The sequence below is a fragment of the Microcebus murinus genome, chromosome 11, assembly GCF_040939455.1.
Source record: "Microcebus murinus isolate Inina chromosome 11, M.murinus_Inina_mat1.0, whole genome shotgun sequence".
Taxonomy (NCBI): Eukaryota; Metazoa; Chordata; class Mammalia; order Primates; family Cheirogaleidae; genus Microcebus; species Microcebus murinus.
This window is the reverse complement of record NC_134114.1, coordinates 51,824,973-51,843,558: the sequence shown is the minus strand read 5'-3', so window position 1 is coordinate 51,843,558 and position 18,586 is coordinate 51,824,973. Positions and strand designations below refer to the sequence as shown.

The following is an 18,586-nucleotide window of genomic DNA, read 5'->3' as shown; positions in this document are numbered from 1 at the left end:
TTTGCTTGCAAGAAAGGATTGCATTCAGTGTTACAAAGTTTGCAGTTGACCTATAGCAAAGGCTTACCTGGAATATTCCTATTCTTAGTCCAACGAGGCCCTGTGACTCTGTGGGTTTAGCCCCAACACTCCCACTTGTCCCCGCTGCTCGAAGCAAAGAGCTGGGTCGATACATAGGGTGTGATCGCCTTATGGGGTGCAGGTGCTAAACTCCTCCACGCCAGCTGCACCCCATTCACCACTCACCACTCCCACTGCAGAAGACTCCGTTCTCCTAAATAACTTCAAAATTATGGCCAACTAAGTCAGCTTCACAGTAAGAAGAAAAGGGCTGATTATAACATAGCAGCTGCCTGCCTGGCATCACTTACTTCCAGACACGAGCCAGCGGCCACCAAGGAACTCCCCAAACTGTCACCTTTCAGCTGAGTGAGCACTCAAGGTCCCACGAGGTGGCCTCATGGGAACAAAACAAAACCCTGTGTTGTTTCTCTGCATAATTCTTCTTCCAGGTGAAACTGCTTACCCAGCCCCTCTTTAAAAAAAAAAAAAAAAAAAAAGAGGTATACTGTTGAAAGAAGATTTTCAAAGGCTTTGTGACCCCCAGAGATTTAAGCATCCTGGAGCCTGGGAGTGCGTTTCTCCACATGGGGTCCCACCACTTCTGCAGCTCGTTTTTTTAAAATGCACATTCCAATCCCTTGCCTGCCATTCTCAAATCAGAATATCCGGAGGCCCAGGAACCTACCTGTGTGTAACACAAGCGCTTCCCCTGCTCTGACACGTGGCCGTCCCTGATCTAAGAAGCACCTGGAAACCGCGGTGAGAACTCATGCTGAGTCGTGTGAGGGTTGTCACTCAAAAGGGAGTCACTCACAATAAGGAAACATTAACAAATAAATAGAGCCAGAGGCGGCCAGGAAGACAGGGTTCTCACACTTGCATGCCTGGTAACTAAAAAGAGGCTACAAAAATAAATGGCAACCTTGCATAAAGACCATTGCAACCTTGTGCAAAATATAACTTCTGCAAGGGCATCAGCCGAGCAGCTGAACTGCCTGTGCAACCTCAGACCGGCATCAGCCTTGGTTTTGTTTTGTTTTTTTTTGAGGCAGAGTCTCACTGTGTTGCCCGGGCTAGAGTGATTGCCGTGGCATCAGCCTAGCTCACAGCAACCTCAAACTCCTGGGCTCATGTGATCCTCCTGCCTCAGCCTCCCAAGTACCTGAGACTACAGGCATGTGCCACCATGCCTGGCTAAGTTTTTCTATGTATTTTTAGTTGTCCAGCTAATTTCTTTCTATTTATAGTAGAGACAGGGTCTCACTCTTGCTCAGGCTGGTTTCGAACTCCTGACCTTGAGTGATCCGCCCACCTCAAGCCTCCCAAAGAGATAGGATTACAGGCATGAGCCACCACACCCGGCCTGCATCAGCCTTGTTATTGATCTTTGTAGTCAGGGATAATTATTTCAAACGATGATGTAATCCTCATTTTTTTCTTTAAAAACCTTTGTCTTTCTTTATTTCCTTGAATACACACATAGTGCAATGCTCTATTCCCAAATAAATAAACATCTTTTCTTTTAAAAAAAAAAAAAAAAAAAAAAAGTTAAGAAAAAAATGATAAAAAGTTGTATATAGGTATAATTACAAATAAGTAAAAATACATGTATAATACTGGATTATTATATGAAAAATATGCATACGAAAAAGACCAGATTATTAAATGAAAAAGACTGGAGGGATATAACCAAAAGCTAGCAGTGTATTAAGGTATTACCACTATGGATCCTTTTTTTTCTCTCTTTTAAATCTTTGGTTATATAATCTTTGCAATGAAAATAAATTAAAAAAACCTTCCAACAGTATAACTGTTGAAGTCATGAATAGCACAGGGGCAAAGCCCCAGAGAATGTTACTATTTTATGTGCAATGCTTGCTATTCATAATGACAAGTGACAAGTGAGTCATCAAGAAGCTTAAATTATACCTTTTTTTTTTTTTTTTTACTTTTTAAGAAGGCAGGAAGGTATGAAATACAGTTTAGAAAGTTTTTTGTGAAAATGCTTAAACATTATGGTAATTAAAGTGTTAAGTTTTAGTTATCTAGAAAATTTATGTACTTGGAGCAACTCGTTCCCAGGATTAAGCCATTAAAATGAATAGGCACAATTATAAGAAGATAACATTTAAAAAAAATCTTTACAGCAATTTAAAAAAATGGATTCAGGCCAGGTGTGGTGGCTCACATCTGTAATCCTAGCACTCTAGGCAGCTGAGGCAGGAGGATCACTTGAGGTCAGGAGTTTTTCACCAGCTTGAGCAAGAGAGATGCAGTCTCTACTAAAAACAGAAAAAAATTAGCCTAGTGTGGTGTTTGTGCCTGTAGTCCCAACTACTTGGGAGGCTGAGGCAGGAGGATCGCTTGAACCCAGTAAGTTGCAGTGAGTTATGACAAGGTGCCACTGTACTCTAGCCACGGCAACAGTGAGAGACACTGTCTCAAAAACAAACAAACAAAAATGATTCAACTTTTGCAAAGTACAAGAATTATACCAGAAAAGTTGTTTTATAACCCAAGAGACCTAGTTGCAGAGAAAGGCCATCCTACATATTAGAGAACAGAAATTTTACTTTTACTTAGATAATGGGAGGTACTATAGATTCTACACTTGAGATTGCTCTTCTAATACCTTGTGTGTACAAAAATAATTTTTTAAAATGTTATAACAAGAAATTAATGTTAAGACTTATTTAAATGCTACAAAACACTAAGCAAAGATATACAGACAGTAATACTACAAATTTAAACCAAGAATAAATTCTAAAATTTTATTTAATATCAAAAGAAACAATATTATAAGCATTTTTGATCAATTTTCTAATTTTTCAAAACACTGATACATAATTCTGAAAATATCATGTAAGAAAAAAGTCAATAAATGGCCTCTAGCAATATGTTGAACTGGATGAATTAAGGAAAAAAATTCAGCAAAGATGTAAAAGCCAAAAAGCAAATAAAAATTAATCGTAGCTTAGAAAACAGGGCCTATATAATTCTTCTACAATGGTTTTGAGGCTTCTGTAATAAGTTCTACAGTTTTTCTCAATATAACTATTTTAAGTAAAAAATTACATACTTTTCAAAACACTACATTGAGCTCTAAAAAAAAAAAAAAAAAAAAAAAAAGAAAAAAAAAAAAGAAAAATTACATACTAATGCACAAGAAAATCTCTACTGCAAAATAAATCTAAGTCAATTATGTTATAATGAAGAAGCCTAAGGAAGCTAATATAACAAATAAGTGATGGAAAGAAAATGTACACTTACAAATTATCTTGACTTAAAACTAATAGTATAGTTCTGTGTGTCTATTTAGTCTTTGAGGTAGATACAATCCATGACCATACACTTATAATTGGTAGACACAAGAGTATAATTAACTGCCTTAAAAACAACCACTATTTCCATTACATGAAACTGATTTTTAAAAAGAAACACAAATTCATTTATTATAAAATAAGCTTTTTCTTAATCCTGGAGGGCTGGGGACACAGAAAGAAAACCTCTGCCTTGAGTCACATGAAATGATTAATATGTCAACTTAAAAAAAAATGTCATGTAGTAACTAATCCATATTATTTACAGTTAATAAAATATATTATGTCCAGTTAATTCTTGGTTATATATTCTTATAAAAGTATTGTACATCTTCTAGAAGAAAGGAACTTCATATATCAATAAGCAAACATTTATTAGGTACTTTGTGTAGGATTTCACAGCTGGAAATTATAATAATAAAAAGTCTAAAATGAGAGGATAAGAACTAGGAAATTCCTAAGATTTCTTAAGTTATTAAATTTAAATTAATTTATTGAATATTAAATTCAATATTTCAGTATGTGGCTAGGCATTTGATGAACTTGACTCAAAAGCATTTGAGATGTTCAGGATGTTTTTGATGTTTTGAGATGTTTCCTTGAATCAGAAAATGATAATTTTAGGCCGGGTGCGGTGGCTCACGCCTGTAATCCTAGCACTCTCAGATTGCTCAAGGTCAGGAGTTTGAAACCAGCCTAAGCAAGAGCGAGACACCCCCCCCCCCCCCCCCCCGTCTCTACTATAAATAGAAAGAAATTAATTGGCCAACTAATATATATATAGAAAAAATTAGCCAGGCATGGTGGCACATGCCTGTAGTCCCAGCTACTCGGGAGGCTGAGGCAGCAGGATTGCTTGAGCCCAGGAGTTTGAGGTTGCTGTGAGCTAGGCTGACGCCATGGCACTCTCTAGCCTGGGCAACAAAGTGAGACATTGTCTCAAAAAAAAAAAAAAAAAAAAAAGAAAATGATAATTTTACCTGAAATCACAATTCTGCCCTGGCTGTTGAGCTGTTTAAATTCTACTACAATCACACTCAAGTATGCATGTGTATATTCTGTTCTGCGAATACTGTACCTAACCAGCAAGTACCAATACTAAAACAAAAGCCTCTAGTCCACTAGGATTTTTGTAAAACAAATTTTTGTAAAAAAAAAAACAACAAAGTTAGAAATTTTATTAGAGCCTTTTCCTTTTCATGCCTCATTTTTTAATTTCTCTACTGGCTCTTAAGCTTTTTCATCAAATTCCTACATGAAATATTAAACTACCATACCACTTTCTTGATTCAGACCTTATTATCTATGCTAAAACAAGACTCTAGAAATATTTCCCACCTTCACAATCCCTCCACTGTTTCATCCTTTACCTATTTGGGTGGGGGTGTTGGGCCAAGGTAAGGATGATGAACTCACAGCCACAACCTGTCTGGAGCTAACAGCCCAGTGTAACTTCACAGGGCTTAAGGACAAACTGCCTCCCATCAACGATCTTGAAGTCTTCTGGGCCATTTAGAACCGAAATAACAGAAAAAAAGAAGGGGCTTCAGGAATATGGGCTGCTAATCTCAGTTCTCTGCGTAAAGAGTAGCTAGCTGGGCAATCCTCTACAAGTGACTCACCCTCACTTGGTTTATTTCCTCACCTATAAAGCAAAGTTCCTTTCAGCTTCTAGAAGTAAAACATTTAGTTGACTGTAAATAATCAATCTGGTCATACTCCACATTCAAAAACCAGCCTTACTACTTTCCTTTATATTTGCTACTGAAATTCTCTCAGCCTTCAGGGAAACTTGTATTCAACTCAATTGTCCAAGTGTTGTTCTGGGACTACTAAATTACCTGAGTGAAAGCTACATGTCACTTGATTCTTTCAGCAAATATGTGGACTCCTGTGAAAAGGCACAGTACTGTGCCAGCCTTAGGTCACTTATTACAGATGTCACATTCAATAGCAAGAACAATCTTTGGTTGAAAATACTATAGAAAAATTTTCACCATAACTGTGTTTCTATCTAATGGAAGTCCTTTACTCATTATCCCTCAAAACTATGTGATATAAAACTGCGTAAAACATTATTCAACCAAAAATCCAATGGAGCATTCTAATTCCTATTTTGGAGCACCTATGGTTTCAATGGTTCAATCGTTAAAGCTCTTTTCGTCAATTAAGTCTTATGATATTTTCTAATAAAGGTTTGATGTGGCCGGGCGCGGTGGCTCACACCTGTAATCCTAGCACTCTGGGAGGCCGAGGCGGGCGGATTGCTCGAGGTCAGGAGTTCGAAACCAGCCTGAGCAAGAGCGAGACCCCGTCTCTACTATCAATAGAAATAAATTAATTGGCCAACTAATATATATAGAAAAAATTAGCCGGGCATGGTGGCACATGCCTGTAGTCCCAGCTACTCGGGAGGCTGAGGCAGGAGGATCGCCTGACCCCAGGAGTTTGAGGTTGCTGTGAGCTAGGCTGACGCCAAGGCACTCACTCTAGCCTGGGCAACAGAGTGAGACTCTGTCTCAAAAAAAAAAAAAAAAAAAAAAGGTTTGATGTGCAACATTTCATGAGCTGAAACAAACACTTCTTAAAACACAGATCAGAACTCTTTAGACCATGTCCATATACTACTGCCAACTCAACCCTACCACAAAAGAATTAATCCAAGCATTTTACCTTTCTAAACAACCAGTACCAATAACTCTGAAAACATCACTATGTCAAAGTCTGATAAATTTTACATACAAGGTTTAAATATATTTACTTTTCTTGTTTTTCCTTTTGTACTATAATGTTTATCAGGGCGATATACTAAACTGATTCACTACTATGAAGCGAGAGAGTTATAATTACAGGTTAAGAAATTTAAAAATCATCCTTTTGACATAAGGGCCATTGCCTCTGATCTATATATTTGACCTATCAACTTTAAATAAGAAATTTCGGATTTTTTCATGTACTACATGGGAGTCACTGCAGCATAGTGCTTAAAGATACAGACTCTTGAATCCCTACGCTTACTTTGAGTTCTGGCTCTACCACGTATTAGTCATGGAAAGAAAAATTAACCTATGATCTATAAAATTAGATAAATAGTCAAAGCTATATCTCATGGGGCTGTTAAGGGAATAAAATGGCAAAGTTCTATCTTAAAAAAACAAAAAAAACCCCTTTGTCTAAAAAGACACGACACCTAAATGTAATATAAACAATTGGACCAGACCGTGTATAAAGGATGTTACTGGGACAATTGACAAAACTGTAATATGGATTGTAGAAAAACTAAATTTCCTAAATTTGCTAACTGCATGTGGTTTCTTAAGAGAATATCCTGGCTCTACGATATATACATGAAAGTATTAAGGGCAAAAGGGGCAAAGACGTATGGAACCTACCCTCAAATAATAATAAAAAAAAAAATCAATTAAGTATATAAGGGGTAGAAAAACAAATGTAGCAAAATGTTAAAAATTGGTGAATACAGATAAAGTATATTTGGGAGTTCTCTGACTTATTCTCACAACTTTTCTGCAAGTTTAAATTTATTTAAAATTATATCTTAAAAATCCAGCTTTGACTCTGTTCACTACTACTCAATCTCTCCATTCCCCTCCATTCACAGAAATATCTTGAAAGTTGTATATAGTCACCATCTCCCCTACTCCATTCCAATGAGACAAATTTTTATGTTGCCAAACCCAACAATTTCTCCTTGGCCTCATCTTAATTTCTTCACAGTGTTGAATGCAGGTGACCACTCTTTCACCCAACTCTTTGCTTGTGGCATCACGTGTTTCTTTTATGTCACTGACTGCTCTCTGTCAGTCTCCTTTGCTGGCTCCCCTACACTTCAATATCCTAGGTCTCCTTTTTTTTTCTCTATTTTCATAATCTCATCTAGTCTGTGCCATTAAATAGCATCCTGAATTCCAGAATCAAGTACCCAACATCTTACAAAAAACATTCACTTGTTTATTACTTGGGCATGTCAAACTTTGCTGGGTGAAACATAACTCTCTTCCCCACCCCCATCTTTTTTTTTTAACAGATGAGGTTCTCCCTATGTTGCCCAGACTGGTCTCAATCTCCTGGCCTCAAGTGATCCTCCCACCTCAGCCTCCAGAGTAGCTGGGTCTACAGGCATGAGCCACCGTGCTGAGCTCTGAAATAATTCTTAATGCCCTTCTCTGTCCCCCTCAAATCTGCTCTTCCTGCAGCTGCCGATTATCACTAAATGTCATTAGTTTTCACTCAGCTGTTCAGGCCAAATATATAGATCAGAGGCAATGATCTTTATTTATTTTGATTTCTCTCACATCCCACATCCAAATCAGCAGCCAGTGTTCTCAGGATATACTCTGAATCTGACTACTTTTCACCTCCTCCACTGCCCACCCTAGTCCAGATGGTCTACTATAATAGATTTCCCTGCCTTGTCTTTTGTTCCCTCACAGGCCATTCCCTGAGACAAAGCAGCAAAATTGATCTTGTTATTAAACCTGCAATTAAATCATGTCTTCCCTCCATCAAAACATTCCAATGGTTTCCTATCATACTTAAAATAAAACCTTATATCCTTATCACAGCCTACAAAAAACTGTATCTAATCTGGTCCCCTGCCCATCTCCTTGAACTTAATCTCCTAGCAGTCTCTGTCCCTTTTCTTCACTATGCTCCAGTCTCACAAGTTTTCTTGTAGTTCTCCAATCAGGCTAATTTTGTTCCCACATAAAGGCCTTTACTTTTGCATGCTCTTTCCCCAAATATTCACATTGCTCACTCCTTCTCCTCATTCAGATTGACTGCTGGCCCAATAAGACATTTTAAAAAGGCAATGTCTTCTTCCCTCCCTCTCCACCCTGTTACTCTCTATTTCCTCTCATTGCTTTATTTTTAAAATATTTCTGATTTTCCCCTTTTCTTCATTAAAAACATTTTTTAGTAAAAAATTAATGTGAATGCTTCTCATTGTTTAAAAAAAAAAAAAAGAAAAGCAAACAATACAGATGAAATTCAAGATCCCTTCAACCATCTCTCCTAATCTTGGTCCCCTCCCCAGAGGTACTCTAGTATTCATTTGATATATATCCTTATAGAGCTCTTCTCTGTACATTTAAACACATAGGTATTGTAGAACCAAAAAATGTTTTATTTCTGTTCTATAACAAACTTCAAAATATGCCCTAATTTTCCTAGTCATTAAATATAGTTAAATTTCATTATTAATTACAGTTTATTGATGAATACAACCTATTTACAATCTTGTACCATTACAAACCATTCATTTAACAAATATTTACTGAGAGCTTACTACATTTAGGCACTGTTATAGTTGCTGCAGATAAACCAATACATAAAACCAAGTGAGTTCAAGACCAGCCTAGGCAACATAGCAAGAGACCATCTCTAAGAAAATAAAAAATATTAGCTAGGCATGGTGGTGCACACCTGTAGTCCCAGCTACTCAAGAGGCTGAGGCAGGAGGATCACTTGAGCCCCAGAGTTTGAGGCTGCAGTGAGCTATGACGGCACCTCTGTACTCCAGCCTGCGTGACAGAGCAAGACCCTGTCTCTAAAAAAGTAAAAACGAAAAAAGCAAAGACCTCAACCCTTTTGAAACTTGCATTCCTGTGGGAGGAGAAAGACTAAACAGATTAAAATATATAGAGCAAACTTTTTCTGAAAAGGACCAAATAGTAAACATTTAAAGCTTTGCAGGCCACAAACATCTGTCATGTATTTTTTGCTTTGTTTTAATAACCCTTTAAAAATGTAAAAACCATTCTTAGCTTATAGGTTGTCAAAAACAGGCCAGAGGCTCATGGGGCTGTAGCCTGCTGACCTCTGACACAGTGTGTTAGAAGGTGGTATGTGCTATGCAAAAAATAAAATGACTCCAGGATAAGAGGGGCTGGGAGGAGGACAGGATAGAATATAGTATCAAATAGGGTGTTTAAAGAAAACAAAATCTGAGCAAAGGCTTGGAGCTGAGGCCATCGAGTAAAGCATATATTTGGGAGAAGTACATTACAGAGAGTGGAGCCAGCTAAAGGAAAGGTCCTAAAGTAGGAACATGACAGAAATGTTTAAGATATAGCAAGCAGACCAGTAAGCAAGAGGGAAAAGCAGTAGTAGAAAATGAGGTCAGGAAGGTTAAGAAGAAGGGGGAGTGGGTTGGGCAGATCTTGTACAGCCTTATAGGCCATTGTAAAGACTAGATTTTCCTTGAGTGAATGAGAGAGGAGGTCTTAGGTTCCTTCAGGCTGCTATAACAAAATACCATAAACTAGATAGCTTATAAGTAATAGAAATTTGTTTCTCACAATTCTGGAGGCTGGAAAGTCCAAGACTAAGGTATATTGTGGTGAGTATGTGGTGAGTGCCTGCTTTTAGCTCATTGACAATTCCTTCTTGCTGTGCCCTCAAGAGACAAGGGGCAAGAGATCCCTTTAGGACCTCTTTTATAAGGGCAACAAGCCTATTCATGAGGACTCTATTTGCATAAGCTAATTGCCTTCCACAGATCCCATTTCCTAATACTATCACCTTGAGGGGCAGGATTTCAACATACGAATTTTGAGATGATACATACATTCAGTCAGAGCACAGCTGGAACCACTGCAGGGCTTTGAATGGAGAAGTGACAGGGACTAACTGTTACGTCAAAAATGTTTTGTTTTTTTTTTTGAGACAGAGTCTCACTTTGTCGCCCAGGCTAGAGTGAGTGCCGTGGCATCAGCCTAGCTCACAGCAACCTCAGACTCCTGGGCTCAAGCAATCCTGCTGCCTCAGCCTCCTGAGTAGCTGGGACTACAGGCATGCACTACCATGCCCGGCTAATGTTTTTTTTTTTTTTTTCTATATATATTAGTTGGCCAATTAATTTCTTTCCATTTATAGTAGAGACGGGGTCTCGCTCTTGCTCAGGCTGGTTTTGAACTCCTGACCTCGAGCAATCCGCCCGCCTTGGCCTCCCAGAGTGCTAGGATTACAGGCGTGAGCCACCACGCCCGGCCAAAAATGTTTTTACTTTAAAATTAAAATAACTGTAATGATTTATTCAATGAATGTATTTCCCTATAACCTTGTCAATACATACTAGGAAAACTTTTTTCACTTTTGCCAGTATAATGAGTAAGGAAAAAAAAAATTCACGGCTTTACTTTGCATTTTCCTACTGGTAACGTAGAGAATTATTTCATGTTTACCACCTAGTTGTACTTCCTCTTTTGTGAATTTGCTCATTTTTAAAAATTGTGTTTTCCTTTTTCTTGTTGATTTATAGCACTTTAAAAAACCTAATTTATTCTGCTGTTGGGGGGAGGGGGGGAATGGGCATTTATTGAAACCTTAAAATCTGTACCCCCATAATATGCCAAAATAAAAAAAAAAAAAAAAAAAAAAAAACCTAATTTATTCTGCTGTTAATGATTCACAGAAATCAGTGTTCAAAATTCCTCATTTCAAATCTTTCAATGGCTCATGCTGGGGCAACACAGGCTCAGTAGGTTCTCTGTCCCCCAAATTCCTGTCTACTAGGTATTAGAGGTTGTCTAATTAAGGCCCACCAGTTAAATGTGGCCACACCCATTAGTTTCCCCATTTGTGACTGCTTTTGCACTACAATGGCAAAGTTGATATAGCCCACAAAGTAGAAAGTATTTATTATTTGGCCCTTTACAGAAAAAGTTTATGGTCCCCTGCTCTATACCTTTTGGGATCCCTGAACCGCTTAGTGTTCCAAGAGCAAAGCAGATCTTTATCTTTGCTTACATACTCCCTGAAATGCTGTTCCTATTTCCCCAAATGCCCCAGACATTCCCCTCAACTGTCTTCAAAGAATCTATTACTGGGTCTGACGCGGTGGCTCACGCCTGTAATCCTAGCACTCTGGGAGGCCCAGGAGGGAGGATTGCTAGAGGTCAGGAGTTAGAAACCAGCCTGAGCAAGAGCCAGACCCATCTTTACTATAAATAGAAAGAAATTAATTGGCCAACTAATATATATAGAAAAAATTAGCTGGGCATGGTGGTGCATGCCTGTAGTCCCAGCTACTTGGGAGGCTGAGGCAGAAAGATTCTTGAGCCCAGGAGTTTGAGGTTGCTGTGAGCTAGGCTGATGCCACTGGCACTCACTCTAGCCTGGGCAACAAAGTGAGACTCTGTCTCAAAGAAAAAGGCCGGGTGCGGTGGTTCACGCCTGTAATCCTAGCACTCTGGGAGGCCGAGTCGGGCGGATTGCTGGAGGTCAGGAGTTCAAAACCAGCCTGAGCAAGACCCCCTCTCTACTAAAAATAGAAAGAAATTAATTGGACAACTAAAAATATATATACAAAAAATTAGCCGGGCATGGTGGCACATGCCTGTAGTCCCAGCTACTTGGGAGGCTGAGACAGGAGGATCGCCTGAGCCCAGGAGTTTGAGGTTGCTGTGAGCTAGGCTGATGCCATGGCACTCACTCTAGCCTGGGCGACAAAGTGAGACTCTGTCTCAAAAAAAAAAAAAAAAAGAATCTATTACTGGCCCACCCTGGTATCTCTACAGATTTATATGATAAAAGCTTAATTACACTTACAACACCTATTTGTTTACATATCTCTTTCTCCACTAGTATGTAAATCTCTTGAGGACAAGAAATAATCTCAGCACTAGTAAATGGCACACAAAGTCCTTCAAGTGTTACTACCTTTTTCATCATTTTCCTGTTCTCCTATGTTTCAGCCAAAATAAACTACTTATATTATTTCATTAAATATTTTTCAAAAATGTAATTTCTAGTGCCAGTATAATGATTGATGGTTCTTAAATTTTATGTTTATTTAAAATTTTGGTGGGTACCACCCATTCCTAATCATTTGTTTAGTATATTCACGATTTGCTGAAATACTTCTCTTCTTTAGTAAAGACAAAAGTAGTGGAATCTTCCCCTTTCTGGGATCTATCTTTTCATCTTTGGTAGGATAAAGGGACTTCACTGATAAATTGATTTACTAATGGTTTCAGAGTCAACTGTAAATTGCAACTCAAATGTATGGTTTTTTTGATTTCTGGGTTTTTTGCTCTAATTTTCAGCATAAAATTAATCTATACCTTGCAGGCAGTATTATTCTTATCTGGAACATTATTATTTTTCTCTTTATTTGCCCATTAAGCCTTTCATTTACCAGGGGTTTTACTAAGTATATTTTTTAATTTAATTATGGGCCTTTTCATTTCTCTTAGGCCCCAAATTTAATCAAATTTGATAGATTTCTTTGGTATTCTTTCCCCTATTTGTGTTAAAATTACTATTAAGAGTGCTGCACCCACAAATACTTGTGGTATTCATTTTAAAACAGTTTTATGCATTTGTTATCAATTATATCTCATCCAGGTAAGGATATTTTTTTCCTTTCCTAAAATGTAGAAAGTTAAGCCTTATCTGGTTTAACTTTGTAACCTACCCATTCATTATTTTCAGCTCAGTTTAACTATCTCAATGATGTGGTCTATGATCTATAGTTGTGACACTATAAGATTCTGAATACATATATGTATATTACATAAAAGTATTCAAATAAAAGAGCAGGAGTTTGCAATCAGGCAGATCTAGATTCAGATTCAGGCTTGAATATTCTGAGCCCTTATACAAAGTACTTACCTATCCCCTCTCCCATCAATAAAATGGAAGTAACTCCCATGTATAACACAAGGCCGTGTTAATAAATGACAATATGTACTTAAAACAATGTATACTAAATGCCTACAGATAATGTCTAGTACAAGAAAAAAATGTTAATTCACTCTCTACTCCTTCTTATCCCAAGCAACAACTGCAATAAATACTGTTTCCTACATTTATTTTAAGTTCATTATTAAATTCCCTTAAGTAAAAGCAACTTGGCAACATGGACCATGAATTTTGGATGTTCACATATTCTGATTCAACATTTTCACTTTGGGCAATCTATCTTAACAATCTGAAATGCAGAAATTGTTTTATACACAAAGATGTTCATTGCAGTGTTTCTTATAACTGAAAAAAATTTAGAAACTGTTTAATAGTTTGGGGGATAGACACGCTTCAAGCTCTTACTCGAAAGGGGAGGGGGGGCATGGGCAATATATGTAACCTTAACACTTGTACCCCCATAATACGCTAAAATTAAAAAAAAGAAAAGAAACTGTTTAATAAAGAGATAGTCACACATACATTATACAATCATTTAACAATGCTGACAAAATAATTCAACAGCATATGGAAAAAATAGAATACAAAATTATTCATATAGTAAAGTCTCAACTATGAAAAAAAATCCAATAAACTCAGAAAAATCTTACAAGGAAATACACCAAAGGGCTTAAGTAGTTATCATACAATCCTGGTATTGGTGATTTGCAGTATTTTATGGTTATTTTGTATAGTTTTCTAATATAATTAACAAGGACAATGACAGTGTTGATAATAGCAGTTGTTATATATGGAATACTTACTACATGCCAGGCCCAGTTTTAAGAGCTTATTGTATTCACTCATTTAATCCTCATGACATTATGAGATTTAAAAAAAGTGAGATTAAGTAACTTGCCCAAGGTCACACAAATAATTACAGAAGGTGCCAAAATTTGAATCCAAGTTGCCTGTTTGGCTTTAAAACACCTATTTTCTAAACTACACTGAAGTTATGCTTTGTTTTAAATTTTTTTTTTTTTTTGAGGCAAGAGTCTCTGTTGCCTGGGCTAGAGTGCGGAGACATCAGCTTAGTTCACAGCAACCTCAACTTCCTGGGCTCAAGCGATCCTCCTGCCTCAGCCTCCCGAGTAGCTGGGACTACAGGAATGTGCCACCATGCCCGGCTAATTTTTTCCATATTTTTAGTTAGCCAATTAATTTTTCTATTTTTTTAGTATAGATGGAGTCTCGCTCTTGCTCAGGCTGGCTTTGAACTGACCTTGAGCGATCCGCCCACCTCAGCCTCCCAGAGTGCTGGGATTATAGGCGTGAGCCACTGCGCCCAGCCTTTAAAATCGTAATCATTAAAAAGACATACATATCAATCCAATCCTTGTGGTCTTCAGTTATCAGCTTTCTTTCAGCACTGAGTTCACATATTTGCTCTGTCATCGAATGCCTTTTTGGAGTAAGATGTAGCCACCATTCCCATACAGCTTCTATCTACTACAGAAAATTCCAAGACAAATATGCATCCCCATTTCCAGTTTCAATGGTCATTTGACCACTGATACTCTGGAACTCTAACATTCTTACTGATTACACTAGCAGACAATACTTCAAGGAACCCTATCTAGCAATGGAGGTCTTGGAGTAAACCAATCAAACTTGGTTTCTACAACCTCTCCTACTGCAAACCACTGTCACCATTTGCTATGGTTTGGATATGGTTTCTTCGTTCCCAAGAAAACTCATGTTGAAATTTGATCTCCAAAGTGGTGTTGATAGGTGGTGCCTAGCGGGAGGTGTTTGGGTTAGGTGGGCAGATCTCCCAAGAATGGCTTGGTGCTGTTCTCTCCTTAGTGAATTCTTTCTCTCTCTTAACTGGATACTTCTCATAGGAATGGATTAGTACCCTTTGAGTAGGTTGTTATAAAGCCAAGATGCCCTCAGGTTTCCCCCACTTTGGGTTTCTGCTTCCACTTGACCTTATCCAGTGTTTTATAAAGACACAGCACCAAAAGTCAACCAGATGGCAGTGCCATGCTTCTTATAGGTAACAGCCTATAGAACTACACTGAACTAAAATAATAAACCTCTTCTCTTTACCCAGTCTCAGGTATTCTTTTACAGAAACACAAAACTGACTAAGATACCACTCTTGCAAACATCTGTCTTCCATTGTGAAGTTCAACCTCTTTACATCCCAGGAGACCCCTCACCGGCCAACACTCACCAGATATCTACCATGGCACTTGCTGAAAAGGGCCAACCAAGAAAGATCCTCAACATTTGGGGAAATTTCACTGTTTCTGATCCCTCCTCTTTGAAGATGGCATTGTTCTCCATTGTTTTTGAAAACCTTATCAGTTAATCATTTTGCTTCTTTCAGCTTTCTCACCCTTTTACAGGTAAACCAAACTGTTTTGAAGGAAACAAGATCTTTTTGGCATGAATATGCATGCAAATGTCAATCTCAGGAAAAAATATTTATACCCTGGCCAATAAGAATTACTCCCACTTACAGCTGTGCTCCTCTCTGCAGTTCACATTTGATAAATTTATTTCATTACATATGTCACTTGGTTTGGCTTCTTTTATAACCAGATTGCTTTTTTTAAATAAAAGAAATGTTTGCAGAATCCAATATGGTTAAAATGCAAGAACTTCTTCTAAACATAAGACATTTACATTTCAATGCAGTAGTTCATTTACAGCAATTAGAAAAATGGAGCTCATGTGATGGCTTTAACATAACATAAATAAACCATAGTCATAAAAAAAAAGAATATAACAAGTGTTGATATGCAAAAATTTACAACCAGAACCATATATCATATTTTACCAAAATCTTATTCTACTCACATTATATAATGGAAAAAAAGCCACTTGGGAGTGAAGGTAGAATTGCAAAAAAGAATTTTATAGATATTTCAGTGGGAGGAATTTAATAATTCCTGACTAGGACAAAGATGCAAATATCCCAGGGTGGAAGCCCCTTTTAGGAAAAAGAAAATGGAACACAATACTTCACTAGGCTCACATTAAATTACATTAAGTAAAAACTGTACTGCCTTATGCACTGCATATGCCAGGGAGTAAAAAAGAAATCTGCACCTTCAAACCAATATTTCCCTTTTGCAGTTGCAAGTTTTCAACTTGGTGCAGCCATTCTCTAGGAACGGTTGCGGTGCAGGGTAAGATAAAGTGGAAAATGGAATATTTTCCCAAAACACTGAATCCTTCCCTTTTTCACTAAATATAACTTATTTACCACCCTAATATGAAAGCTTTGATATAACAGGGAAACTTAAAATCCGGCAGGAAGTTTTGTTATCCTAAAAATGAGCACGTCAGAACAGCCATTTTACAACCTTCATTTCCAAATACCTATTACACCATATATCTTGCATTTATAAAGTACCTTTTCAAAAAGAAGCACTTAGGCACTCATCATTTAAGTCACTGCTGTTCCAAAGCAGGATAGTTATTAAGCTTCTTAATACAACTGTCAACATGAATTTGTAGATAGATTCCAATTTCAAATTTCTACATTTACATCTGCTCTGGGCCAAATTGATTCGTGATTAAGATAACGGACTTAAACTGTAAGCAATCCTTGCAACATTCATACAGACTTTTAAAATCAGTAAACAACACAGGATCATTTTTAAAGGAAGAAAGCCATTTTCAAAACACTTTGTGGTGGTCGGTCTGTTTCTCAGTAGTTGTTCCCTGTTGCGGGTACGCGATGGAGCATAAGTAGAAGTGCAAAAACCACAAACCCACGCAAAACTCATACAGTTACAAATATTAAAATTATGTAAACATGTCATAAGGCCAAGAGGCCCCAAGGAGAAAGAACCATCGGGAGAAATATGTCAGCAAGCCGAATGAGAAGAAGATAGCTAGTGTGTGCGGACCCGGGACACCGGGCAAAGGAGACCCAGGCAGGACAAAGACGGGCCCGTTTCGGCAACGCCCGACTGTGCCCAGAACCGGCGGGAAGCAGCCGTCCCAGAGCGGCAGACTGCAGCACCCAAGGGCCCTCAAACGCTGCGGCTCAACAGGCGGGGCAAAAGCTCCCTCGGCCATCAGATCCTTCCCTTCCCGCCGCCCCTAAACGTCTCCAGGCCCTGGCCTCGGACACCTGAGGAGCCGCCGCCGCCTGCGCCCTACCCGGGTCCTGCAGTGCGCCTGGGCCGGCAGCTGTTGGGCTTAGAACCGCGCCGCCGCCGCCGCCGGGCTCCAAACGGCCGGGCGGGCACCGGGAAGGCGGACGAGCCTGGCTGCTCCCCGCCTGGCGCGTCAGGCAGCTTCGGAACCCCCTGCCTCAGTTCCCGCCCCTCCAGTCCGTGGCCGCACACCCTCACGCCACCTACCCGGTCCCACACCATCCCAGAGGCCTCGGGCGCTTGGGGCTTCTGCCGAAGCGGCGTCGCCTCCTGTCCGGGGCCTGAAATGGCTGCGGAACAAAGAGAACCTGGGCTCCGGCGAGCGCCTGTCCGATTGGCTGGGGGGCGGGGCCCGCCGCGGGAACGTTCGGCGGCGGTCGCCTTGGCAACGGCGGCGGGGCTGGGAAAACTGCGGCCTGGGCCCGCGGCGTCCTCGGCAGCGGTTTCTAAGCGGGCTCTGCAGCCTCGGGCTTCGGCCCGGCCCGGGGCTCACGAATGCTCGCGCCCCCTGCGGTCGGCGCGCTGGCCTGAGCCTCTGGCTCGCGGACGCAGCCGCTGCAGACGCTGCCTGGCGCGGAGGGGCGGCAAGCAAAATGGCCTGCAAATATGGTTGCCTATGGGCTGTGCAGGGCCCTCCTCAGAGGACGACCCTACCCCAGCCTAACTTCTGTACCTCTGCATAACCCCCCAAGTGACAGCCATGCCCTGGGGTCCTACTCAGCACCGAACATAACCCACAATAATAGAGTTCCAACGTCCCTGATAAAAAGCAGGAATGGCTTCGGCAGATAGATGTGGGCGGACGGCTGCCTGCTTAGTACAAAATAGCCTTTTTGAAATATGCTGTATCTAGCATATAAACCATAGTTAAAATTAAATGATTTGTAAAATTGTCTTATGCTTCCAGGTGTGTATTCATATAAACCTGTATTTTCTTGTTCTTTGAAATAACAAGCCCTTCTCTCCTTAACCGGCCATCATGAGAAATTAAAATGTCTTCTATTTTCCGAACGGTAAATAATTCAAAATGGGAGAGGTAGACGTTTTCATACCTCTGTAATAATGGTAATGAATAGATAAATATCAGTTCCTTCCTCCAGATTATTCATATATAAATTTACTGTATATAAATATTTAAAATTTGCATAGTAGGTGATTCTTATTTTCTGAGGTGATGATATTGGTGATAATATTCCTCACATGATCAATCAAATACCAGCAGTTTCGACTATCTTACCTGAAAGTGTTTTGAAAATGTGTAGCCATTGTAATATTCTAGATAATATTCCAGGTAATATTCTAGATAAAATTACAGTACCTAATACTAGAAAATGTTTTTTAATTTTTACTAAGACAGTTTATTTGTTAATAAACCTGTTA

At 39.1% G+C, this 18,586-nt stretch overlaps 1 protein-coding gene across 3 annotated transcripts in view; it reads right to left on the bottom strand.

Moving 5' to 3' along the window:
- TNPO1 (transportin 1) overlaps window positions 1–17,563 on the bottom strand; it is a 96,724-nt gene extending 79,161 nt beyond the window's left edge. For all 3 annotated transcript variants that reach the window (XM_076008103.1, XM_076008105.1, XM_076008106.1), the window contains exon 1: window positions 17,414–17,563. In XM_076008103.1, the coding sequence (XP_075864218.1) occupies window positions 17,414–17,428 (15 nt within the window). In that variant the 5' untranslated portion in view covers window positions 17,429–17,563. The remainder of the gene's footprint in view (window positions 1–17,413) is intronic.
- Window positions 17,564–18,586: the final 1,023 nt, after the last annotated feature.